Raw genomic sequence first — 27,582 nt, 5'->3', positions numbered from 1 at the left:
TTTCTACTTCAATGATAGTTTTGAACATTTATAAGAAGGGTAATAGTGCAGCTTTTGCAAAAATATCAATTCTATGGCATTCTTTACCATCTAACTTTTTTGTTTAGCCATGGAAGTTAACTTAATTGGTCCGTTTTAATTTCATCAATTAAATTCCAAAGAATAGATGTTTGCGCTTAATACATCATCCATACTAACTTAGAACGTAGCCCATGAACCAAAAGTACACAAATTTTGATTAACAAAACACCAAAAATCATGAAAATACTTACACAACTAATTAGTTAGAAAAATAGAAATTCAAGCTTAGCAGTGAAATGTCCGAACTCAACAAATTAAATCTAACAAAAAAAATTGTAAGAACAAGATTTAAATGAAGTTTTAATTAATTAGAGTTATTAATTGAATCATCTATTCTGAACGGGGAAAGCAAGTTATTTACCAAACAATAAAACTAAATAATTTATAAAGATAATTATATAAAATATTTTTTTAAAAAAATAATTTAAACAAAAAAAAAAAAAAAAAAAAAAAAAAAAAAACGAGGGGGCGGCGGGGAAGAAAGAAAATTACAAATATTCAAACTAAAGAGCTCCAATTTTCAAGGTGATTTATTCTTATTCTAAAAAATAAGCCGAAGGAATCTTGCAATTTGTAAGTTTCTTCCCAGTGCTAGACAAAGGAGTTTACCAAAAGCTGCTTTTCCCCTCTTATCCAGTATTCCATATTCCTCACTTTTCAAATTTCAACAAAGTCCTTCAGCTAATTTCCTCATCATCACTTACAAAGTGCAATCCAATATCAAAATTCAAAAGGAAAGAGTAAAAGATGACATCCAATCCAATAGAATAATTAAGTTTTCATAATAAGGTTAGAATATGTATGCTTGCAAAAGCTTTACAGTAACTGAAGAGTATATAGCGAATCTGAATCGATCCATGATAGCTGCCCCGATCACGTTCTCGAATAAATCATTGCCTTTCATATTGCTCCATGAATGCATCATTGAACTTCTTGAAACTTGCCATGATTTCAGGCATGTCTTCCTCAGCTGGTAAGATGGTTGTCCTCAAATGGAACACCCTATAAGGGAAAAAAATCAGCCAATGCCAATTGGCTGTTGAGCTATGCAAGATCATGTCCATACCAAAATGCATTGATGGAAATTAGTACATGGCTGAGATACGAGAGGATCGTGTTATGGTTCTTAATGTAGCAAGATAGTTGGGAAGACCATGAAGTCGATTATTTTACATAACAAATGCTTGTCAATGGAGAAATTTAGTAGAGATTCTAAAAGTACTGATAATATTACCCTTCTTTCTGCCCAAATCCTGAACCTGGAACAGTGGAGATTCCAGTGGCTTCTAAGAGCTTGAGGCAGTATAAAACATCAGGCACTTTTCCTAACTGTTTGGCAGCCTCAATTGCTCTTGGCGGGAGGCGTATTTGTGGAAACGAATACATGGCACCTGTTAACAATTCACTAGTTTTTTTAATCTAATATCTCATAGCAATCAAATTTTGGAAGTGTACAGAAAAGAACAAGAGAGAGATGAAATGTTCTAACAAAAAACAATTTACCTTCTGTGAAATTGCAGACGACGTTTTTACAGCTGTTAAATCCATCAGTCATTATTCTTGCCCTTCTCCTCAGTGATTCAAGGATCCCCTTGCTACAATCCCAAAAAAGATAAGATACTGTTTATTTACTTGAAAAGTTAACAATTCCCTAATTTCAAATTTGTTGATGTATACAACATAGTAAAACTGACTTGGGAATAACTAAGTTCACAATTTTTTTTAGTTGTTTGTAAAATTTGTGCTTGTTTCTTCCCAAACTTTCTCACTATGGTTTTCATATTTCTTAAAGAAATGTTTGAATTCTTAGTTAAATTCGAAACAATGAAAACAAGTTTTTTAAAACTACCTTTTTTAGTTTCAAAACTTGACTTGGGTTTTAGATAACATTGGTAGACAGTGAATAACCAAATAAACAAACTTAAAGATTGTTTGGGGTGCTAAGTTGGTCATTATAGTCTGTGGTTAAGGTGTAAACTATTTTAGTCTGGGTTACAAATGAGGAGAGAGGCTAGTTACAAAAACACAGTAGATTATAAAGGTTTTCAAATAGTATTACTGTAGCCAACTGTGGGTTATAATTATTGGGAACTTCAACAAAATACCTCCTTATAGGTGAGAGTAATGTTTATAAACTTAATTTTTAAAAATCAAATATGAAATGGTTATCAAATGGGATCCAAATAATGAAAGAGATTCCTAAAGATACCAGACAGCCATTAAAGAGGAGGTATAAAAAAAATTATACGATGCTAGCCATACCTTTCGCTAATGTATTGATCATATGAAATATCACCAGGCTTGGGAGGATTGACCATCAAACCCATCTGCAAAAATAAAGCAACTTTCTGCATGAGAAAATTCAGGTGTTCCAGATCCCAAGGTTAATAACAAACATACAACACATTGAGTTGACTCACAAATATCTGAGCAGGAACATTTGGGCTGAGTGATATAGAAGCAACCTTATATATTTCATCGACTGTCTGCAGCATCAGACGATCGGATTTTACACGTGTTATAAAAATGCTGAAAGAAAACCTATAAAATTGAGCAGTGATCTTATGAAGTAATCAAACCCTTGGAGGAATGTTGGTCATCTCAAAGTATCCACCACGCTGTCCACATTCTCCCCAATATCCTTTCGACACGGTGTGAAAAGAAATAAGCTGCAGTTCATTGCTAATAGGTGGGCCCATATCTAGTAATACCTGAGAGATACAACGGATCATATCAACGAGTTGAAAACCAAACTGAAAAGTGAGACTCAAACATGACCATTTTACCTTTCTAGAACTAATGAAGGGGCGTTCGTCTTGGTATACATTTTGCTGATACACCTCATCTCCAAGTAAGACCAAATTTTCTTGGAAACAGAAGTTCAGAATCTCTCTCAGATTTGCTTCACTAAGACATTGGCCAGTCGGGTTGCCAGGATTTATAATCACCATTGCTCTTACCTAACCAGAAACCAACAAATAAGACACGAGTTATCGGTACGACATCGGCCTACAGAATTTTGCTTTCACAAACAAATATGGTAAATGCACTAACATTAATTCCTTTGGAGCGAGCCTGAGCAACTGACTGGCGAAGATCATTAATGTCAAGACCCCAATTTGCAGTCTCTTCTAGGTAGTATGGAACAAGAGAGCCCCCAAACAGCGCAATAGTAGCCGAGTAAAGAGGGTATTGCGGAACCGGGACCAAAATCTGATAAAGCATTAATTTAAACTTAACAAAGCAAACGGAGTGTGAAGAGAATGGAGACAACCTATTCAAGTAACATATTTTGCAAGTGAAAGCAATCAAATTCTCATGATCAATCAAGACATAGTACCCCATCCCCTTCACCACGGATAATAGTGTTCAATATCTGCATTACACCTTTACTGGCGCCATCCGTGAGGTATATGAGTTCTGGATCACTGTCATGAGAGCAATGAACAATAAGCACTTTCTAACTGCTTGAAAAAGTTTCCTAACTGTTTAATAAAATGAATGGTTTTAAGTGCTTGGAAAGTTTCCAAACAGGTCCCAACTCACGGAGTCACGCACATAATAAGATTTGAGTAGATATCATCATTATTACCTCGGATAGCCATCTCGCCTTCCTATAAAGTCTGCTACTTCCTTCCTAATTGCGGGAAGTCCTCGGGAATCGCTGTAAGCACCTAGAAGTATTTTGGAAGAGTTAAATGCCAATCAATTGTATGTAGTTTCTAGAAGATCTTAACTTCTGTGAAACCGATTTCAGAACTTTCTCAACCAGTTGTACTTCCAAGTTTCGTGGAGTAAATAAAAGGAAATTGAGAAATTCATGTAGTCAAGTTTAGAAAATTTTAACAAAATAAATAATATAGACTAAGAAAAGGATAAATGTCATCCTGAAACCCATTGCTTATATGCAAAACTTTTGTGGTTATAAGGAATTTGAATGTGCCAAAGGTGAAAATACTACAGAAAAAAGAAATTGAAACTAAAGCTGTCCTTGCTTTCGTTATTTCATGACACCTCTTGCCAGCAAGTTCGTTCACAATTAATCCAGAATCATTCTAACTTGTGAAATCAAAGTAAGAAGTCACCTAGGCCTCCTGGAATCAACGAGAGGTAATGTTTGGCTCTTGCAATAGCATCAGCAGGAAATATTAATCCTACATTAGGATCTTCCAACAGAAAGGGAGCTTGGCAAAGAGCAACCACCTGTAGAAGTAAGAGTTAGGTAGTATTTATGGTGATCATAGGGCGAGTGATGACTTCGGTCCCAAAGAAAAACCATAGAAGGTCAAACTATGAGTTTATTTCCTAAACTTTCAGGTTTGTATCTATTTAGTCTCTTAAAAAGGGTCCACTAAGTTTTGCAACTTTCAAATTTGTGTCTATTTAGTCCCTAAACATTCAGAGACCTATCGGATACAAAATTAAGAGTTCAAAAGATTATTATACATCTACTAGACACTTCAAAGTCATGCATCCATTAAATATAAATTTGAAAGTTGATGAACTAAACTTGTAAATCAAACGAAGAAAAATCAAACTGCAACAAATGAAAGTGGCTGTAGTAACAGACCTGACGTGGAAAAGTCAATGGCTTCTGTCCAAGAGCATGAGGATTCCCAACATTTGTGAAAATAATCTGCAGAAATATTTGAAACTATGAGCTACAAGTGTTCAGCTAGAAAAGTTAGTCTGAACGAGACTGAAACAGGAAATAACAGGGATGTCGGGTCTGCAACCAAAGTATCACATTCGCTAGATAACAGAATATGCGGAAAATCATAAGTATATAACAAGACAATATCTCAATTGCTATGAGGTCTTTTAGGTGGAGCTAAAAACAAAGCCACCAGGGATTATGCTCAAAGTGGAGCATATTCCAATAACTTAGCTTAGTAATAAATCACAGTAGGATAAAGTTTTGATCAAAGGTAACACAACCAATTAACCAAACTCCTTAAATAACCAAACGAAATATTCTTGACAGCAGAGAAGGAACTATATGAATGACAGAAACACGATTAGATGAAAACTTTATACATACCTTTTTCCCTTCTTTCTGAAGCTCAGAAGCTCGCAGATATAGTTCTCCTCTAACAGCGTACTGAGCCTTTTTCACATTTTCATTAATAGACTCATAATCTAGTGCCTTCTGCGACATGATGATTTATTTAACCTCTTGTAGCTATTGCTCCAATACAGGCAAAAAAGCTGGAATTTACCAACAAAACAAAATCTGCCCTGAACCTGAATTTCACAAGAGAGAGACAAACGATAAATTAGAAACCAAATGATAAAAATTCTAAATGCGCCAAAGGGTAAGAAAAATATTGATCTGAAATTACAGGTTATCAAGTTTTTTTTTATCACGGATAGAGTACATGAAAAGTATTGAGAATATATACGCACAAAAATTTAGGCACGTTTAATAATCATTTTTTTCAGTTTTCTGTTTTTTTAAAGTTAATCTTACTAACACTACTTTTGTTAAATATATATAGCAACACTAACTAGTCTAGAAGATTCTTGAAATATTGAATATATGACATAAAAATGTAAAATTAGATTATTTTCTAGAGGCATGCTGGAATATGTAAAATAAACATCTCAAAAGAAAAGATCTAGAAATATCTTAGATTTTTTCTTAGATTCAAGAAGAATTCCTTTGGATAAGGATAATTTAAATATCTAGAATGTTTGTAGGATCCAAGAATAGCCTAGAAAAATCATTTTACTTGGGCTCCAAGGATCTCATGCCTATAAATAGGAGGTGTGACCCCATATGTGAGTCAAGAAAAGTTAGAGAGCTAGTGTAGAAAAGTGAGTGAGTGTCTTGAGAGTGAAAGAGTAATTTCTAAGAATTCATCCTTGTGTATTTCAAAATAAAAGTTTCTTTCTTCAAAAGAGATTCTTTCTCCTCCTTTTGTGCCGATTTCTTCAACAACTTTCACGTATAGTTTTCTTACTTTATCGCCTATTTTTTAAAAAACTAAAACCCCGTTTAATAACCATTAAATTTTTTATTTTTTGGTTTTTGAAAATTAAGCTTATTTTCTCTTAATTTATTAAAAATGATTTTCATCTTTCTTTAAGTAAAAGAGTTGAATTCTTAGTCAAATTCTAAAAACAAAAGCAAGCTTTTAAAAACTACTTTTCTTTTACTTTTCAAAACTTAGCTAGTTTTTTAAAACATTGCTAGAAAGTAGATAAGAAAGCAAGGAATTTAGATGTTGAAGGGGTGATTATAGACATAATTTTCAAAAACTAAAAACCAACAACCAAATAATTACCACACGGAACATAAATAATTGTACTGGTTTTTAAATTTGGCTTATAATTCAAAAGTGTTTTCAAGTAAGTCGAAAAGCTTAGAAAAAATTTGTAAGAAAAAAACATAATTTTCATAAACAAAACACCAATACCTTATCAAACATGACCCCAAAAAAAACCAACCTATCTATTTAAGGTTTAGCATAAGCATTTGAATTTAGTGATCATTCAACATGGTATCAGAGTAAGAGATCAACTTCTATAATGACCCTCAACTAGTCCAACATACATGAAAAGTTTTATGTTATTCATGAAAATGAATCCGAAGAAAACAGCAATAAACTTCCCATTAACGACCCATAACTTTTCAATCAACTAGCATCCCTTCTTCCAATATGCCAAGATGAACAAAGAGAACAATCGCCTCGGAGCAATCTAATCCATGCAAAAGAACAAACCAAAAAACCTAGAGCTCTTTTGATTTATGAAGTTTTGCAAATGAAGAACTGGGCATTGACACAAACGAGGAAGAAATCTACGAACAGACAAAACAAAATAGCATGATTTTGAATTTACTTCCAGCCCAATATACATTTAACAAATTAACACTAAACACAAAAAATTATCGGTTAATCACAAACATCCAAAGAAGATAATTTACCTTATGGAAGCGAAACACTCCCAAATCGCACTTGAGAGTAAACAGAGCAAATGCCGATGGTTAATCAGATTAGGCCAAGAACTTCGGGTTTTTGTGTGGAGCAGCGATATTAGAATTGGCAGCAGGGGCTCAATTTTAGAAGGATATTGAGGAAGTGGGGGTTTTGTGGCAATAAAATTGAACGCAACGATGAAGCAGAGCCACTGAAATTTGAATTGTGGATTTTTCTCCATATCGAAAATTCGAAGAGATAACGTTGAAGTAACTAAAGTGTGGCGCAGCTTCATGCAGAAAGTTCAGTTTCGATAGACTCCAGAATTTTGCCGGTTCTGTTCCTTTGGCTCAATGTGTCATATTTGGAGTTTGGACAATGAAATCAGCAAGTAGTGGCGGGTGTTTTTTGAAAAAAAGAGAAAATGATATCTCAATGCAACGTAGCATAATTCGATGTGTTTGGAATGGATTTAATTTAAAAAATAACTGATTTTGAAAAAAAATATATATATATATATATTTTACCACCAATCAAAATTACTTTTGAAGTATATCTTCGATAAATTTTGTTAAAAATATTTAAATAAAAATGAGATTTTTGAAAAAAAGAAATTTCTCAAGTCGATCCAAACCGATACTAACATGAATGTGTGTTGTTAATCTTGAGTTTTGAGTTTCAACCCCTCCTCAAAATTGTTGGAGTTAGCATACACTTAGCAAAAGTAAATAAAATCATTAAGCACTCTAATTCATCAATTTTAGCAACTAAGAAAATATGTTCATAAGAAAAAAATAGAGTTTGAAAATATACCTTTGAAGATCTTCTTTAATTCACGAATTCAACTTCAATCTTGACTTCAAAGGCTTGTAGACCATTGAATCTTTCCTACTATTCTCTTGGACCTTAGATTGGGTGGTGGAATACAAAATGACTTAGAACTCAAGGGAATCTTTATGGAGTTTTTTTGTTTTTGTCTACAAGGGTTGAAGAATTCTTCAAAAAAAAAACTCAACCCAAAAAACCCTTTGCATGTCCTCCTCTTCAGCAAATGAATTGAATTTTATTCAGTTCCATTATGCAATCTTAAATTGACATGAAGATGAAACCAAATACTTTGATTTTGTGTGGAAATTGGCTGTCTCATGTGGGATAAACCCATTAAGTCCATTTTTTCCAAATTATTTAATCGAGGGTATAAGATCCGTTCCCTATTTGTTAATTAATTAGAAGTATATTGTATAATGATGTGTTTACAAGGGTCCTCTCGGCTAAAGTGTATGAGGGTCGGGTTATATAATCTAGGGCAAGTGAGAGAAAAACTCATAGGTATATGATACCTAGTAAAGACAAACTATGGGTATGTGATGCCCTAGTTTATTTTATTTCTCTCTAAAAACTAAACATCATGTGCACAAATGTGTGTTACTATTGAAGTATTAGTCCAATTGGGTGTTTGTTGGGTTTTATGTCTTAAAACTCATGGTTTGTAAACAATAAACTTATTCTGTTGATCAATAGAGATGTTATTGAAGTTTGATTCAATGAAGTTGTTGTTGAATGCATGAATTGCTCATTTCATTTTAGAAATAACTTAAATCCAATAAACTAAGATCCATGGCTATTACATGAGTACTTGAACTTTATGTAGAGACATAAGAGGGGGTAAAATTCGAGTAAATAGCCCAAATGGTCTATAGTATACGAATAAGGTTTGGTACCTTATTCTAGGGATACTAACGGATGCAACCCACTTTGTAGATGTTACAATTATTGTAAAATGCTACAAATGAAGTGGTCCTAATTTGTTCATGTGGAGACATGCAAGTGGAAGCGTCCTATGTAAAGAGTTTATATAAGATTGGACTAAGAAATGATGTCACTTTTACTTTATAATATTGTTTACTGTTTGAGACTGACTATTTCAAAGTGATGATCTAGGTAACTTGACCTTAATCATTAGCTAACTACGAACACTTGTTTATTTAGGACTATCCTTAGATTTTCATAGGTGAGTGTTGGATCGGGTAGATAGCTGGGGATATAAGGTCTAAGATGAAATTCACTCCTACCTAATTTTAGGGATAATAGATAGGTTATTCCTTTAAATGATGACTCTGAGTCTTGAACAAGGGCTCCACCCTCTCATTGGCCCGAGAGAGATTTGGTTTAGTGATTAGATCACAAATCAATTTTTCATTAGAAGATCAGTGAGACTTAAGCATTCGAAGATCAGTGAGATTTAAGGAACAAAATGTAATCTCGGGGGTAAAACAACTTATGACCCAGTCGTTATTATGAACAACTTGTGAAAGGCTGACTTACTGTTTATAGTTATATCGAGTGGACACAATTATATCTACAGTAAGGAGAGTATAACTACTGAGCTTTAGTAGAGTGACCCCGTAGTTAACGAATGTTGATTAATTAGGTTAAAAAATTTATCCGGTTAATATCAAATTGTTGGAACCCATGATCTGTAGGTCTATTAGGTCCCCTACTAGCTCATAGACGGATTAAACCTTAAAATAGCGTGATGAGAGAATTTGAAACGTTCAAATTCAAATTAAGGGAATTAGTAAATTATATATGATACAATTACACGTTTAATTATCGAATTAAACGAAATTGGAGAATAAGATAAATTTAAAATTGATTTAAATATTAATTACATGAACAGAGATTCATAGTTATAGAATTAGTATTTAATTAATTTAATATTTGATATTAAATTAATCTAATTAATTAATCAGTTTAATTAATTATCTAATTTTTTAAAAAATTAATTGTTGGAATTAAATTGATTTTACAATTTTTTCCAATTTTTAAAATTTGATTTCAAAATAATTTTTTAGTTTAAAATCAATTAATTGAAAATTAAATTTCAATTTTAAGAATTTGATTTTAAATTAAAGAAGTTGGAAAAATTCGACTTAATGGGTTTATCCCACATGAGACACCTAATTTCCACTCAAAATCAAAGTGTTTGATGTCATCCTCACCGTTGAAGTAAACATGCAGTACACGGAAGCAAACAAAATAATTAAGCACTCTAATTACAGTTAATTTGAGTCAAAAGCATGTTGAAAAACAAGTTTTTCACATACAAGGATTTCAGTTTATTACCTTTGAAGAATTCCACTTTCCATAAATTTGACCTTCAAAACTTTAGACCACCAAAAGAATCTTCTCTACTATTCTCAGCCTTGAATAGAGTGGTGGAACTCATAATTGAGAAGGGATGTGGGTGGATATGGAGAGGGTTTGAGAGTTAGAAGAAATTCTGCTGAAATTTCCAAAATTCCAAAGTTTTCTCTCTTTCAATTTCAGAAATTGAAGTTTTATTCAACAAATACATGCAAGCACTCATTGATTCAACCTCTTGACACTTCAAGAAGCATTAACCAAAGTGGGCTAAGTGTTGAATTAGAGATAAATCCACTCAATTTGTAATATTTAGGATTTTTCCACTAACCAATATTTTTCAATTAGATTTAATTCTAAATTAAATCAAATGAAAATTCAATTTCTGAAAATTCAATTTAAAAATTGAAAACTGATTTAATTTTAAATAAATAAATAAATAATAATTTAATATCAAATATTAAATTAATAAAATACCTAAATCTTATTCATGTAATCAATATTTAAATATATTACTTTCCAAATACGTTTCATTTCAATAAATTTGAACCTTAATTATATCGAATATATTTGAATATTTCAAATTTACTCAATATTTTAATCAAAGGTTTAATCTTTTTACGAGCCAGTAGATGGAACTTATGAACCCACCGATCATGAACTCCAATGACTTGAGATTAATTGGTTAAACTTTTTAAATCGAATTATCTTTATTCGTTAACTACCGAGACACACCACTATAGTTCAGTAGTTACACTCTTTCACTTTAAATATATTTTTGTCCACTTGATCTAACCACAATTAGTAAGTCGACCATCCACTGGTTGCTCGTAATAACGACTAGGTCTAATGCTGTTTTACCCCCAAAATTACATCTTGCTCCTTTAGTCTCATTAATTCTAAAACGAACAATAGGTTTGTGATCCAATCACTAAATCGAGTCCTTCTCGAGCCAATGAGATGGTGAAGCCCCTTATTCAAGACCTGAAATATGTAATATTGCATAATGGAATTAAATAAAAACTTGATTTATTTGCTGAAGAGGAGGACATGCAAAGGGTTTTTGGGGTTGAGTTTTGTTGAAAAAGAGTTCTTCAACCCTTGTACACAAAAACTAGAAAATTCCGTAAAGATTCCCTTGAGTTCAATTCATTTTGGGTTTCACCACCCAATCTAAGGTGTGGTGATTTACAAGCTTTTGGAGTCAAGATTGAAACTGAATTTGTGGATTGAAGAAGGTCTTCAAAGGTAAATTTCAAATCCTATTTTTTCTTTATGAATATGCTTTCTTAGTTACTAAAATGGATCAATTAAAGTGCTTAATGATCCTGTTTGTTTTTATTAAGTGCATGCTAACGCCAACCATTGGTATAAAAAAAAAAAGAAAAAATTGAAAGAAACTTTGATATAATGAAAGGCTCCTTTTATCGTGATAAATTATTTGGTGAGCAATATATATAATATACCTTTCGAATTTATATTTAAGGTTATTAGGAGCATATATATATATATATATATATATATATATATTTTATATCTTTTTACGATTATTATGAAACAGTCACTTTTCAGCTACAAACTACATACTTATTTTTCTTATTGAATGTGAATGCTGTAATATGGATATTTTTTTAATAGCCCACTTTGATACAAATTCAGATTATTTCTAGAATATTTCTCATACAAAGCTAAATCCATATTCCTTATAGCATCCTGGAATAATTTATTGTGTTTGGTCGTTTTTTCAGTTAATTATCTACCAATAATAATAATAATAATAATAATAAATAAATAAATAAATAAATAATGTAGCCAAACCAAACATAATTCAATTGGCATGTTAGAACCACGAGATTTATAGTTCGAATTTTCCTACCTTCAATTGTACCAAAATCGATAGAGTGCGATGTAATTTTTTAAAAATAAAAATATTAAAGGAGAGAGGAACAAGGGTAGAGGGAACAAAGAAATAAAAGAGAAAATTGGAAAGAGGAAGAGCTCATTTTTTAAAACTAGTTTTTCTGTTTAAAATATCATATCATGATTAAATATTAAAGAAAATTACTTTTCTTAGATCTATTATTAAAAATTCAAGGCTGAAAATTACATTTTGAAAAGTAAAAATTAAATAAATAAATCCAGATACTCACAATTCAGACACTAAAAATGAACTTTATATCTCTTTAATTTAAGATTTGAAGTTCAATGGTCCAAAATAGACTTACATTTTTGGTAATTTTGATTATACTATAAACTTGAAATTTTCAAAATTTTAAAATTTTCTTAGGAGGTTTTTTTAATTAAAAACAAATAACATAAATTTAGATGACAATTCATATGTACAGTTAAGAAACATTATGCCAAGGCTTTCTACTTATTTCAATTATATAAAACACTAAGTTTGTTCTCATTATTTATTTCAACTTGAAAATATATTATCGACATAATTCATAAAATCATATTTTATATATCAATCGCTACATCAATTGATTTTCAACATTACACCTTAAAATTATATACATTAAATGATATGTTAATGTCATAATTATGTTAACGATTATTCCACCTTTAAATAGATGTGAAAATGTGAAAGGCTTTTTTTTTCTTGCCATGAAAAAAAATATTTGAAAGTTAAAAGGATTAAAAAATGGAATAATTCAAAATTTAAGAATATAATTTACATTTATTCCAAGGTTTGGTGGTGTTGGCCGTTGTGTATAAATTAACAAATCCACCAATCTTTTCCATTTTCGTGGTGACAAAAACAAATTTCTAATTTTTGAATGGGGTGGGAAATGAGTTAGATGTCACAGAAGGGCAAAAATACAGGCGGCCATACGAAGGTGGGAAACGTCATCGTTAGTGATTTTTTTTACATTTTTACCCACCAGAAAAACGCGCGATTTTAGAGGCTCAGGGGTATTTTTGTCTACATAAGCTTCCTAGTACCGGCAACCGGAACAAACTTTATATTGTTATAAGGCATCCCAAGTGCAGCAAAAAACGGCGCCGGTCACGAGAGTCACATCCGCCATATGGCGGCAAATCGTCCCCTTCGCTTTCCGTTCAAAAACCCTAATACATGCGTCAAATCCTCCCGAAATTCATTGTCGGTGCCATTTTCTAGAACATATACCATCGGACGTTCGAAGATCAAGAACCGCATTGCGTGCGAGATCAAGAATTTCGAGAATTCTTATCAGTGGACTATCGAAAGCGTTCCTGGTACTGATCCTTTTTGCTCAATTCAAAACTCTGCTTCTACTTCGAATTCCATACCAATGGCTGCTGCTTCGACCGCCGCGGCGGCGGCGGCTTTGGAATTGACTTCTAAAACTGAAGCCAAGAGGATCTGCCTATTTTTTTGCGCGGAGACGAAAATTCTCGCGGAGAAAATCGCTGCCGAGTCTGATGGAATTGAGCTACGTAGTATCTCATGGAGGTTAGTTAGATTATTTTAGCCATTTTGGAAGAAATATATAGGAGACGCTTCATTCGATAGTGTTTTATTCGTTGCAGTATTTTTAATTTCGACTACGACTTAGCGATGTGACGTTCCAGAATGATCAAATGTGATTTTAGTTGTTGATTTCCATTTCAGACCTAGAATTTCCCCGCAGATGCAACAGTCAAGATTGTATTGCTGCACAGTGCAGCGCAGTGAAGTTAATTATGCTACTGATAAGCTCTCACGTGTTTTTGAACTTTTAGCAATTTCACTTCAAAACAACTTTGCAAATTCTGCTGATGGAAAATTATTTGCGTGCCTCTCGTCATTGAATAAAGCATGATAAACACAAGCTGCTTAAGTTTCTAATTTCCACTTGTATTCGTTCTAGTTAAAATTTCTACAAAATCAGAAGGCCTTTTCAGTAATGCTTGCAACGTTCTTATGTTAGGAAGTTCGAAGATGGATTTCCGAACATATTTATACCTAATGCTCAAGGAATTCGTGGACGGCATGTGGCTTTTCTGGCATCCTTCAGTTCACCAGCTGTAATCTTCGAGCAACTCTCCGTTATTTATGCACTGCCGAAATTGTTCATCTCCTCATTTACGCTTGTTCTTCCCTTCTTTCCAACTGGAACTTTTGAGCGTATGGAGGATGAAGGAGATGTTGCAACAGCTTTCACTCTCGCTCGCATCCTATCGAATATACCAATTTCAAGAGGAGGACCGACGAGCCTTGTGACTTTTGACATTCATGCCTTGCAGGTTCAGTAGCTACCATCTATAAATATAAAATGAGCAGATCCTTCCTTTTTAAAAGATAACTTGCCTATAAGAAACCTTCGTCACCTTTTTGAGTGTTTCCTCCTCTTAAGTGGCCGTCTTATTAAGTACTTTTTGCTCTCTTTCATCAGGAGAGGTTTTACTTTGGGGACAATATTTTACCTTGCTTTGAAAGTGGAATTCCTTTGCTAAAATATAGGCTGCAGCAGTTGCCAGATTCTGACAATGTGAGCTCTTATCTTCTATTTACTATTGTTTCTTCGTTCTTCCTACATGTTCATTTATAACTTATGTTGATATAATTGTGGACGTTTTCATATAAGAAGTTTATTCTAAATCGTCCATAATTTTTGAAAATTTGTCTCAAAACTGCATTGTGAGATAAGATTAATCTGGATTTTTGAAGTAGATTTGTTGAATAGATGTTACGTTGTAGTATCTCTTTCATTTAAGTTACAGAATTTTCTGCTTTGCAGATAGCAATTGCTTTTCCTGATGATGGAGCATGGAAAAGATTTCATAAACAGCTGCAGCATTTTCCTACGGTAAATAGATTATGTATATGTACATATTATTATGAGTTTCACAGGGATAAAAAAAATGGAGTGGTAAATAGGTTATATTATGATTGACTGTGTGAGGCCCATAATGGATATCAGTAAACAAGGAGATCAAGTGTAACAGGCTCTACACTGCTCTGAGAGTTGAATAAGTTGGTTTTAGTCTATAAGACTTATTTTCGCGGGTAAAACTTTTATTTTCAACTGGTTAGCAATCAATCTAGTTAATATCCGATTCTCCACATAAGCAAGTTATGGAGTCAAGAATGTAAGAGAGGAAACACGAGAAATACCATGTAGAAATCTTTTCTCAGGGTGAATAAAATGAAACCTTGTCTAGAAAACAGAACTGCCATTAAGTAATCACGTAATGGATTTAATGTATATAGAAGCAGCCCCTATATGCTTATGGTTTTTCACGACTGCTACAGTAAAATTACAAAATACTAAGTTCCACAAGATTCTGATATAGATTTTGCTAGCAGCAGAGTTGAAACTAACGAACTGGAGATAAGATTCTGAGTGAGAGTAGATATTTGAAGGAAAATGAGTGGGTAGATATTTCTTTTAAAAAAATTTTAAAAAAAAGAAAGAAGAAGAAGCTTGTGATAGCTTAAAATGAGTGAGAGAAGATATTTGCACGAAAATCCAAGTTGTTTTATTTCTAGTAATTTGTTTGCAAGTATGAGTTTTAGATTCAGAAGCATGAATACTAAGCAAAGTTGTTGATAAGTATCAAATAATGGGTTTTGTATGATTCCTTTGATCTATAGATACATTGTATGAAGTATAAACATTGCTAGAGTTATATTTGCAAGATCTAGAGCTGAAGTTTGGAGGACTATGTGAAATCTCCTTTTTATTTGAATAAGGACCTTTTTTAATATGTCAACCTGACTTTAGTTTAGTTGTCTATTTAACATTTGTTTTTATAAAAAGAGAGTTTTCATTCATTTGATAAAAAATACAATAGGGGAAGCAAAATATATCCTTATTATCTTTTGACCTCTCTAAAGACTATATCCTTATCTTACATGCTCTCAAAAAACTACTCCATAGTTACTAGTTACTCTTGGTGAGTTAACAAAAGGGTTTGGCTAAAGAGTACTATTTTTTTTGGCATGAACTTTGTCAACGCCCATAATTTCTCCCTTCCCATCCTTTTCCCACAAAATTTCCATTACTTGCTCCAGCTACGGCTCCCACACGATTGCACCAATTTCATTCACCCATACAATTTTTTTTGCATGCTTTCTCCATCTATGTCCACACATAATCTGTAGGATACTGGCTTGGGCAGTTTAGATATCCAAGCTCACTATGAACTCCCTGAACAGACATTCAAGCAGTAAGAACTGAATTTGCATGAAACAAGACTGGGACCTATTAGGATTTGACATCATTTTTCTGATTTTTTTAATAACCTCCCATGGATGAACTCCAACGAGTAATGTCCATGAGGACTTTGTTTTCTTTGGCATCTCGTCTTTCCATATAATCTTCAGGTCTCTGATTTGTCCACACACTTTTGAAGTATTTCACAGAGCAGTCCTCTGATTGCTCCGACTTCTACACGCATTTATCTGGGCAATTTCTTACAAGTTTACCATAATGCTCAATAGCCGCTGACTCTCTTCAAATTTCATGCAATTGGCTTCACAATAGACAATAGGACTTAATTTACAACTCAAATATAAGTCTTAAAATTGCATCTTGTATTGAAACTATGCCCGGTTCTTAAATTTTGGACTTATGTGGGATAGAGGATGGATGGAGATCAAAACTTATGATCTTTTGGTGAGTATATATGTCTTATATATGTCTTAATTAGTTGAGTTAGATTTAAGAGGACTAAGATGAGGATATATTGTGACGGCAGGTTGTTTGAAGACTAAAAAAAGGAAAAAGATGGAGAAAAGAAATGTAAATATATAATTGCAATCCGATTATTTGAGGGATTTTATTGAGAAAGCTTGCGGCAAGAATTCTAAACTGCCTTCCCAAGTAAAATCTTTTTATAGTAAGATATTTTTCAACTTATTTTCTTTGGGAACCATCTTGAATTGACCCAGTGGTAGTGGGAACACAAAAAAAAGGTCAAAGAGCTAAGGGGTCATGAGTTCAATCTATGGTGGTCATCTACCTAGGATTTAATATCTTACGGGTTTTCTTGACATCCAAATGTTGTAGGTTTAGATAGGTTGTCCGATGAGATTAGTCGAGGTACGCATAAGCTGATTCGAACACTCGTGGATATATATATATATATATATATATATATTCCTTTTGGGTTTAATATGAAGTTTTTTTTCCCTTTTAATAGACACAATTAAAAGACACAATTGCTTTCATTGGAAAAAAAGGGAACAATACTGAAACATATAAAAACCAAACCACAACCAAACAGGTATAAATTCCTGTTAAATAATAATAAAAGTGAAACCCAACGATATTATGGGATTTTTCCAAACATGTAGGTTTTATTGATCATTTATTGCATATTAAATTTTTATCCATTAGACCGGCAGGTGTGACCAATGTACCATATGATAGATGTGTATTTCTATTCACGGGGTCCGTATAAAGTCATTAATTTTTCTGGTAGATAATGGGATAACTATCCTGCTATGCTTTACCTTGTTTTAAGTTGTGTTGATTATACAATTGTCTTGTTGATATTTAAGATCGTATGTGCCAAAGTTCGGGAAGGAGACCAAAGAATTGTGCGACTAAAGGAGGGAGAACCGAAAGGACGGCATGTTGTGATTGTTGATGATTTGGTTCAGTCAGGTGGAACTCTGAGAGAGTGCCAGGTAACTAAGTTTCTTCCGTTAGAATCTTTAATTGAGGATATTATGGAAAGTGCACTTACACTCCTCATTATAGAAAGTGCTGGCTGCACACGGAGCAGCAAAAATCAGTGCCTATGTGACACATGGGATTTTTCCAAATAGATCGTGGCAACGCTTTGAACATGATAATGGAGGTATTGCATTGCTCTATTATTTGTTTTCCCAATTCCAAACATGTTATACACTGTTATTCGTGTCTTTAAAAAAAAAAAAAAAATAAATAACTTTGGTCCTATCCTTTGGATTTTGGTTTATTTCCATCCGTATATTTTGGAAGTATTCATTTTGATCAATGTACTTTTAGCTTTGATTTATTTTTGTCCTTTTACTTTGAAAGAGTAACCATCTTGATTCCTCCATTTTCATTTTCATTTTCATTTCACTTCATCTTTTAGAGATTAAAATGGTCACTTTTTGAAAGATCAAGGACAAAGGAACAGAAGTTGAAAGTATAAGGACTAAAATGAATCAAAACCAAAAGTATATGGACAAAAGTAATATTTAATCTTTATTTTCTTGATAATTTGTGGATCAGCGGATTAAACCTCTTATCTCAAGATCGATAGTACATATTTGATGTTAATTGATGTTCATTTTGGTAGCACAAGGAAGATTATTGACCAAATAATAATAATAATAATTATTATTATTATTTTTATTATTGTGCTTATCCATCCTTCCCACATATCCTTGTTGACGAGTCCTTACTCAAACATCATCTCTAGTGTACTGAGGGTATCTGTAACTTTGGTACTTGTGAGTTTTGCTTCCCGTATTGCAATTATCTGTGGTACTAATGGGTATGCAACCAATAGAATCGATTAGTCATGGTACAGAAAATGAAATAGTTAAAGGTTCATTGGTTTATTTTGGTCAATAAATTTTCAAAATATCCATTTTGTTCTTTGTACTTTTAAAAGTGGGCAAATGAAAGTGTAGGGATGAAAATGATCTTGAAAGTATAAAGATTAAAATGAACCAAAGTCGAAAGTAAAGTGACAGGAGTATTATAACCCATAATGAATTAATTAAATGGCTGCGTATATGTTAAGTTGTTATCATCCCTTAAGCTGGTGATCATTTACAGGGCATCCCGAGAACGGGCTTACCTATTTCTGGATTACTGATTCGTGCCCATTGACTGTTAAAGAAGTAGCAAATAAAGCTCCTTTTGAAGTTCTCAGTCTTGCCGGTTCTATAGCTGCTGCGCTTCGTATATAGTATGTATGTTTGAAGCCATTTTGGATAGCGAGATCAACATGTGAGCTTCTGCTTCAGTCTTGCCTTTCATTTCCTTTCAAGTTTTTTATGTTTTATGTAATGACGTATATTATCATGTTTGCTTTTTACTAGCATATAATTTTTGTTTGGATTTTGACTTTTGAGTTGCTATGCACAAATGATGATCTACCTACAAAAGTGGGTTACTGTTGTCTTTTTATAGACACGGAGCAGTGCGACGGTTTCTTCCTCATAAATGAAAGTTGAAGCATCTGCATATCAAAGCGTCAGTGTATATATATACTATATCGAAGATTGATTAACGACCCGTCTCTGAATCTTTTTTTTTTGTTTCAAGTTCTTAAGAACTATTAATTTTTTCCAGTTTTCCAGATTTGATTTGAATTTTGAAAATACTTAGCAAGAACTTCTGAAGTGGAACTAATGGTTATAAGCCTATTTTGCAAAAACAAAAAATGGACAACTAAGATCTCATTTGTTAAAACCTCATTTGATTATTATTTCATTTTTTTGTTTTTAAAAATTATGTTTGTATTTTTACCATTCTCTTATTGTCGGTTTTATTTTACGTAGGTAAATATTTGAAGGATTGTTTTCAAATATAGTAAAATAACCAAATTATTTATAAATATAATAAAATATTACTGTCATGTCAATTAGTGATAGATTGTGATTACTATCAGTGTCTTGATTATATTAAGATCTATCATGTCTATCAGTGAGTTTTATTATATTTGTAAATATTTTTAACATTTTTTACATTTAAAATAATTACTATATTTTAATTCTTAGTAATTTTTTTAAGAATAAATATTTTTGAAACTCCGCTTGATTTTTGAATTAAAAAAAATCTTAAAATGATGTTAACAAGATGAAGCAACGAAGGTCCTGTATGTGTAAAAGATAATTAAAAAAAGGATTTACATCCATATAGTGATTGAATTATGAGCCAAATTTTAGAAACAAGATTAAAGATTACTTTTTTTTTTTTCAGTTAAAAAAAAATTTCTTGGTTTTTTTAAATCATTGATAAAATGTAGCTAATAAAGGAAGAAATTTGGAAATTAAAGTAATAGTACTTATAGACTTAATTTTCAAAAAATAAAAAATCAAAAACCAAATGGGTTGAAAATATTTTTGAAACTCATAACTAAATAGGTTTACAACCCGATCCAAATTGCCAATACAAGAAAAATAGTTGTGCAGACCCTTTTTCTTTCTTTTTTTTTTCTTTTTTTTTTTTTTGGTCTAATACAGCTATGGAGAATTAAGCACCATTATCCAATTTGTTATTTTTGTTTCTAAAAAAAATGCTGGGGAAATGAAGTATAAAATCACTCTATTGATTGTTTGCTAAAGTACAACATTATATTTATGAAAGAGAGTACGTGAGGGTATGGTATAGAATTTTTGTTAACAAACGCCTATAAATCTGACCTATAAAATGAGCAAAAAAGCCGGTGGTCTAATTGTCCCTCTCAGCATTCTGGAAACCACTGGCCTATTCTCCCATTGCAAAGGATAAAAATTGAAACAAAATGAAGGAATCTGTTTTCAAGTTAAAAAGAAGAATAAAGTACTGTAGAGAAATGAGAATGTCTACTTAAACTTGTTAGAAATCTTGATATAGTTTAAGAGACGTTTAAGAGCATTGCCACTGTCGATGGCTTCTCTGGCCCTATCCAATGCTACGGATACATCTTCCGCGCCATCGCATCCTAACAAGTGATCCACCATTCCAGCATTCAATACAATTCTATCGTATGCTGCTCCTTTTTCACCATTAAGACCTGCTAACCCTAACTCTATGTTCTTTGATACCTGAACGCAACACAAATTCCAAAATCAATGAAAGAGAAAAGTGCTCATTAATCAAATTACATAGAGTTGGTGCCAGGAAATCAGGTAAATTTTTAAATGCAAATAAATTATAAATAACGAAAGCCACTGGATAATTAGGGTTATATAAGATTTGAATAATGAGAAAGAACCACAATCACTTTCGAACCTGGGGAAATACTATTTGCATAGAAAAGGGTAAGAACTAGCACGAAGAAAGTTGTAAAAAGAACATGCCGAATATATCCTTTTCGATTTTCTTTCGCTTTATGAACAAAATTCAGAAAAAGGCTACAAACGTGACATCTCTTAGTCAGCATTCTTCAGCTTTCTATCTTACTATAATGTATAAGCTGAATTACGAATTTAATTCTCAAGATCTATTTGGCCTTCGAACTTCCAAAATTACAAAACTAGTCCTAGATTCTTTTTATTTTTAATATTCATGTATCTACTCTAAACAAAATTGAAAATCTAAAGTACAATTATCGATAAAATTCAAATTTATATCCGTTAGATCATTAATTTTTACGAATTTGTCAAAGACTTATTAGACACAAAATTGAAAGTTATTCATAGACATGTTAAATAGAAAATTAAAAATGTAAGAACTTTTGAAAGTTCAAAAACTAGACCTAACCTTTAAAGTCATGACTAAACTTGTAATTCAACCTAATTTATAACTATTTTTCCTCCCCAGTTCCTCGGTAAAGATTGAATTATACCACAAATTTTGTCTGCATTGAAGCAAGGTCTGTCCCAAAGTATTGGAAAAGGGAGATGGAAATAATAAAAATAGAAGAGATAAGAAAGTACCGATCTGTCGGTTCTTGGAGTATCAGTGGGTTGAAATCCATAGTCTGCGGCATTGACCTCCAGACTGAAACTATGACGTGATACGCCTGCAATACAATTATTTCATTCTTTACGTGCATTCATTTCATGCCAAAATGGTTTAAATTGATCTTCATCTGGATATTCAGAATTAGTAAGCCAAAAAACAAAACAAAACAAAACAAAAGAGTTGATGTTAAAACCATCGATTTCAAATGCTGATTGCGTGCTCAGTGATCGAAAACCAGAACAGTAGTTCACGGGAAGTCCTTTTGAAGCATCGGCTGACCGCAACCTTGTCGTCATTGACAGGGCTCCTTCCTCACCCTATGACAAGAGTAGCACAAGTTGAGTTCTAGAAACCTCTCAATTGTAAAAAAAAAGGTAAGTTCCAGAAATCACTCAAATAAGTCAACTCCATTTGGAAATTATTAGGTCATGATCTAAGAAGCACCTACAAGGACACGGAAACGTCCATTTTGAAAGAGTAGGACATGAACGCATTGAGACAAATTTTTTTAAAAATAAAATACATGTGTATATATTGTATTAATACTTCTCTTTGGATATAACATGTAAATTCAACATAAAAACAAAATATATTTCACTAAAAACATAAATCGTAAAATCAACCAATCATATTTTAAATCTTAAAAGATATAGAAAGATTTAGTTGGCTATAACTAGAGGAAGGAGATGTCATCCCAAAACTTTAGGATTGATCAATAGAGGATTCAGTCTATAAGAAAAACTCAGTTTTCCCCCTTAATTTTAGGTTGAATATTTTTTATTTAGTTTAGACACATTTTTTAGCGTGTTGAACATGTGTTCAAAGCATGTCTAATTATATCAATGCCGTTTTACTTCATGCATACTGATGAGCTTAAACATTTCAAAAAATAATTTAATAGATTAAATTCCAACCTTCACCACTAAGCCGGAATGAACACCCCTTCTCCTCATTAGCATTAGAAGTGGTTCCTCATAACCATGATGATAGAATCCAGTCACAATGGCTTCCTTCCCTCTAGCCTGCATTAAGCATTATCCTCTATACGTTACTTATCCAGATAATACTAGTAACAAATTTCTACGCTATTTATTGGGAAGAAGATGCACTGCATGGACCCGTTGTGTAATACTATTTATTAAAGGATATGAGGAATATAATTTAAAATCTCCATTTAAATGCCTTGTAAGAAGTAATATATACAACTAGGATCCAAGCTTAGCCCTTTAACTATGAAACTGCATATATTATTGGAGACTTGTTGCAAATAAAAAGAAAATTTAAGAGCAAAGTCAATCAACTGTTGTAAACGATTCTATAATCATAAAAAAATATTCACTATTTAAGATCCTGACGCTGACAAATCATGTAGATCCTATTTGATAAGTATATGGTTTTTGGTTTTTAGCATAGATAGAATAAATGTACGTAAACATAATTTTCAAAAACAGAAAACCAAAAATAAAATAGTTATCAAATGGAGCCAAAGTGTGGTTGGGCAAAAACTTGGAGATCAATATCATGTCAAAAATGGATTTTTTACCTTCACAAATTGCTGAACCTTTTCAGTTGTTGCCAATGGTGGCCGTTTCTTTATGTGCTCCCTCAGCCCAACCAATGAATATCTACAGAAATTACAAAAAGAATACTCGTTCATAAAATAAGCAACAGGTTAATAATACCAAAACTGGGTTGAATCAATTAGGACGACAATTAGGAAGAACTACCAGTATATTATTATTACAATTACTGATAAGTCCAGACATTATAAAGGCAGGTTCTAACAACAATATATACAAAAATGACATAATTAACAAACTGACTAGAATTCATACAAAGATGGGCGAGCTTCACGCTGACTTACATAGGCAAAACCAACCTCCTCGTCCTGGAATATATAGCAACAGTAAAAAGATCAAAACAGAACATGACATTATGTGATAAATGAGAACTACACAGGATCAAAGTTAATGTATATATTAGAATCAAACAGAAAATAGTGAACCTCAAGAAGCCTTTTAGCATGCGAAGGGATTAACTTTGTGTTTGCACCCATAAATTTCAGCATCTGCTCTTCAGTAATACCACCCTATAGAAGATGACCAATGGTAGAATTGAACGAACAAATTAAAAAAAAAGGTACATTCCGTTCATAGAGCACCAGATCATGTCTAAACATTAGATAAATAAATAAAACATTCTATCAAGTAACAATTAAGATTTTGGAATGAAGGGATGGAATGAGTAGGATAAGAGGATGCTTTTGTCAGTTTAAATTGAAGCTTATCTGCAGGGAATACTCAATAAACTGTCTGCTAAAATCAAAGAAAAAGAAAAAGAAAGCCTGATTTGACCTTTGGAGGCATCCAATCCACACCGTGTAGCAAGCAAGATTCCCCATAGCAGGATCTAACCGCAGCAACAAACAATGTGCTCCTGAAATAACGTGTATTTCCATCATAAGGTTCCCCATAATGAGTCAATGATCTAACATCAGCAACTGGCGTAGGACCTATTTTCAATATTCATTATTCAATACTTAATCACGGGAGTCATGGTCTGATTTTGATGTACCACAGAAATATACTAATCAGTGTAAAGAAACTCACTTGATTCATCATCAAATGCAAGGCAATGTGCTTTAAGCTCTCGATCAGTTTCCCTGTTCATACGTTGACCAATTAAAAAGGCTGAAAGTAGCGAATGACTAACTCCCGACGACTTATGGTTTTCTGTTTTAAGTGGAAGCACATCTCTCATCACCCCTTGGACCTCCTCATACCCAAGATGCCCTCCTGCTAAGATTTCTCTAAGGGCACCAACCAACCTCATTTCACAGGAACCCTTCCCAACAAATTGAGGCCCAATTGAACTCCCTCCCATAATAGAACCCTCAGGATCAGCAATGAAGATTACATCAGGAGGTAGAACTCGAACTAGGAATGGCCAAAATGTTGCCATTGCCTTCTTTTCCCCTTCACTCCACTGAGTTGCCTCAGGAAAGACATTAGCACGTATAGTCATTGCAGAAAAGAATGCCCCAAGCTGTGATCGTGACACTTCCATTTCATTTTTAAGCTCTCCTTTAGCTGAAACATTGACAGTGAAAAGATGAAAAACTCAAGTTCAGGCCAAATAGAAGTATTACATAAATGTGACATCCAGCAGCGCCCAGTTAAACAGATTTCACAGAACTGGTTTGACTAAAATTGCAAGTTCTTTTTAAGTATCTTACCGATTTATTGTTTATTTAAAACATGACAACATTTAGCTAACAACAACACTGGACCGATGATATATAAGTATTTTTCTTGTCAAAAACAGAATCATTGAACTTAAGGAAGATCAAGTTCTCAGGAATTTTCGTCTCGTACGGGAGAAAATGTCTTGCTGAATTGGTTCGTGAAATTTTATATCGGTTTTCTTAAACTACCATACCGATTTCTTATTACTATCTAAACTGCGACAATTATGACAAAATTTAGCTATGAATGAGATTGGAGTGAGGACGCCTAACTTTCTTTTTTCTCGTCAAACACAGAAACATTGAACTGAAGAGACATCAAGTTCAGCAGAGTTTTAGCCTCGTATGAGAGAACACTTATTCAAGAGTTCTACATCTCGTTTTCTTGTGAAATATCAACAATCGAATTCCCCTCCAGCACCAAATTCTCCCGGTAATATACGAAAACGACGAATAAAAAAGTAACTAGTAGTGAATATAGTACCTGATCTTAAAATTGTATCCAAGACCTTAAACGCTTGTTCTTCACCAAGCGGCCTGGTCTGAGTAGGTCCAGTACAAACCCTAGCCTGAGCTTCCAGCACCGTCTGGTTTGGCTTCGGTAAATTCAAACTACGATACGAAGTGGAAATTGCCGGACTCTGAATATCTGATTCCGAAAGTCCTAACTGATCCATCGTAGCCCAATCTAGTTCAGATTTCGCGGTCAAACATATCCGCTTCGCTCTAATCCAACGTCCTCGATATTTAACAGGAAAAATCAAAGGAGTTCGAACCTGAAAACGGAGAAGATCTCTGTGTTTCTGGCAGCGAATATGATGCGCAGGAAAAAAAGAAGAATCAGGATGGAAAAGAGCTTTCATGTCGATCTCTGTGTTCTTCCCACTCGCTTGCAAAACTTCGTCTGGAAATGGCGGAAAAAAAAATTGGAAACACCGGTTACCGGAAATTTATATTATCAAGTCTTTTTTTGGAAGGATTGACATGTTGTCAATTTATATTGAAATAATGAACTGTACACGAGGCGAGCTCAAGTGGAACATTTCGTTAACATTGCAACGGTTGATTTTCATTGGACGCTTTTTCTTTTTCTTATTTTTTTAGTTTAATTGACACCGTTTTAGATAAGACTTCATGTCAATATTTTTTTTTTTTACAAATATAGGTAACGGCGACTTTAAGATTGATAGTATATTCTTTATTTTATTTAAGGATTTTGGCGATTTGAATATATGCTTAGCAACTATGCTTACGTTTGCCTCTAGGGATAGCGGAGGTGCACTCCCCATCTTCATCTTCGTGGTTTTTTTTCGTTTCCGTTCCTGTCTCATTTTCCATTCGGGATTGAAGGATTGCGTTCCATGGAAAATTTTTCTCCTTTTTATTTATTATTTTATTTAAAATCAATTAATTTTTTTTTAAAAAATTAAGCTAGTGTATGTTATATTATAAAATAGAAAATAGAAGATTTTAACTTTTTTAAAAAAAAAAACAGACTGAACCCTGAGCCCTAATTTCTCTACTTGAGTATGTTCCCTACTGAGACCAGTGTGGTGAGTAGGTTGATGTGAAAATTAAGGTGTAATTGTAGAGAAAAAGGGTGAAAAGTTAGAAGAAAAGTTTGAATTTGAAAACTTGACTCTTGGGTAAACCTTGAAAAATTGGCTAAGTATAACCCATGCGTTGGAGGCTAGAAAATTGGCTAAGTATTGTGTCATGCATTGGCCTTGCTCATTTGGGAGGTTATTTGGGCGTTGAAGAAAGCCAAAGTGTGGCCAAGAGAAAAGCTATGCGTAGGAAGGTATGTAGCAGCCAAAGTCTTGAGAGGTTAGTAAAGCATGTGGCAGCCTCAAGCGTGCGCGGGCATGGGCGCTGAGCGATCGTGTAGCATTGAGCGGCGCTACACGATGAGGTAGGCGATCGTGTAGCAAATGCGTGGAGCTAAGCGATGCAGTAGGCGATCATGTAGCAAATGCGCGGGGCTCAGCGATGCGGTAAGCGATCGTGCGGCAAAGTGTGGTGCTAGATGATGCGAAGGGCCGCGCTAAACGATAGCGCTATGCGTTGGACGATAACGTTAAATGATGGGGCGTTGGCATTGCACGATCGGCATCAGCGCTAAGCGATCACGCTGGGCGATGGCGCTACGCAATGGATGTGAGTGCTAGACGATAGCTGTGCTGCGTTAAACGATGAGCGTCAGTACTACATGATGGACATCAGTGTGCTATGCGTTGGGTGAGATCGTCGGATGACAAGCATCAGCGTGAGGTCACTAAACGGTGAGCTAAACGATGGGGTGATGAGCTAAAAGATTGGACTTGTATTGATCGGCATTAATCACCGATTAAAATACTAGATGTCCTTAGCACCGGATTTGACTCTATGAAAGTTGAAGGTGTCGGCCTAATATTTAATGAGAGGCGGTGGAAAGCAATATAAAAAGGGGAGGTCGAACTTCAAACAAGGCCGACACCTTTTTATATCATTTGATAAGTAAGCAAACATTTTTGGTGTCGTTGGCAAGCTCTAAGGGTTTACTTTCAGAGGTGAAACTGTCGGAAGATGTCCTCATTGGATTAAGGCCGGAGAAGGAGAAAAAGGACCAGAGGTTCTGTTCTTG

The 27,582-nt window shown here is 33.4% G+C and overlaps 3 protein-coding genes across 5 annotated transcripts; 1 reads left to right on the top strand and 2 right to left on the bottom strand.

The window, feature by feature from the left end:
• Positions 1-844: 844 nt before the first annotated feature.
• On the bottom strand, positions 845-7,334 carry LOC120081674 (glutamate--glyoxylate aminotransferase 2-like). Of its 2 annotated transcripts, none has more exons than XM_039036744.2 (14): positions 7,010-7,334; positions 5,123-5,325; positions 4,652-4,717; positions 4,167-4,284; positions 3,674-3,755; positions 3,422-3,509; positions 3,136-3,294; positions 2,868-3,041; positions 2,661-2,792; positions 2,502-2,567; positions 2,344-2,408; positions 1,585-1,676; positions 1,316-1,472; positions 845-1,083 (listed from the first exon to the last, which is right to left on the bottom strand). In XM_039036744.2, the coding sequence occupies exons 2-14, from the start codon at positions 5,237-5,239 to the stop codon at positions 972-974; spliced, it is 1,428 nt and encodes a 475-aa protein (XP_038892672.2). In that variant the 5' UTR covers positions 5,240-5,325; positions 7,010-7,334; the 3' UTR covers positions 845-971. The 2 variants fall into 2 exon arrangements, with proteins under 2 accessions (XP_038892672.2, XP_038892673.2); XM_039036745.2 differs by lacking the exon at positions 7,010-7,334 and adding an exon at positions 5,488-5,556.
• A 5,563-nt stretch (positions 7,335-12,897) lies between these two features.
• Positions 12,898-19,295, top strand: LOC120081794 (ribose-phosphate pyrophosphokinase 4). The gene is made up of 7 exons (XM_039036962.2): positions 12,898-13,587; positions 14,045-14,360; positions 14,510-14,605; positions 14,855-14,923; positions 17,623-17,751; positions 17,825-17,924; positions 18,878-19,295. Exons 1-7 carry the CDS (start codon positions 13,181-13,183, stop codon positions 19,009-19,011), a joined length of 1,251 nt encoding a protein of 416 aa, XP_038892890.1. The 5' UTR covers positions 12,898-13,180; the 3' UTR covers positions 19,012-19,295.
• A 1,059-nt stretch (positions 19,296-20,354) lies between these two features.
• LOC120082046 (anthranilate phosphoribosyltransferase) lies at positions 20,355-26,159 on the bottom strand. Of its 2 annotated transcripts, XM_039037262.2 has the most exons (11): positions 25,736-25,933; positions 25,444-25,627; positions 24,325-24,804; positions 24,070-24,227; positions 23,721-23,804; positions 23,551-23,603; positions 23,259-23,340; positions 22,630-22,737; positions 21,909-22,032; positions 21,688-21,773; positions 20,355-20,853 (listed from the first exon to the last, which is right to left on the bottom strand). In XM_039037262.2, the coding sequence occupies exons 1-11, from the start codon at positions 25,820-25,822 to the stop codon at positions 20,632-20,634; spliced, it is 1,668 nt and encodes a 555-aa protein (XP_038893190.1). In that variant the 5' UTR covers positions 25,823-25,933; the 3' UTR covers positions 20,355-20,631. The 2 variants fall into 2 exon arrangements, with proteins under 2 accessions (XP_038893190.1, XP_038893189.1); XM_039037261.2 differs by having other exon boundaries at positions 25,444-26,159.
• Between the last annotated feature and the right edge of the window lie 1,423 nt (positions 26,160-27,582).

Source organism: Benincasa hispida, chromosome 7 (assembly GCF_027475165.1).
Source record: "Benincasa hispida cultivar pf3 chromosome 7, pf3_genome.v1.1, whole genome shotgun sequence".
Lineage (NCBI taxonomy): Eukaryota > Viridiplantae > Streptophyta > Magnoliopsida > Cucurbitales > Cucurbitaceae > Benincasa > Benincasa hispida.
The sequence above is the reverse complement of the archived record's forward strand: the minus strand, read 5'-3'. Positions and strand labels throughout refer to the sequence as shown.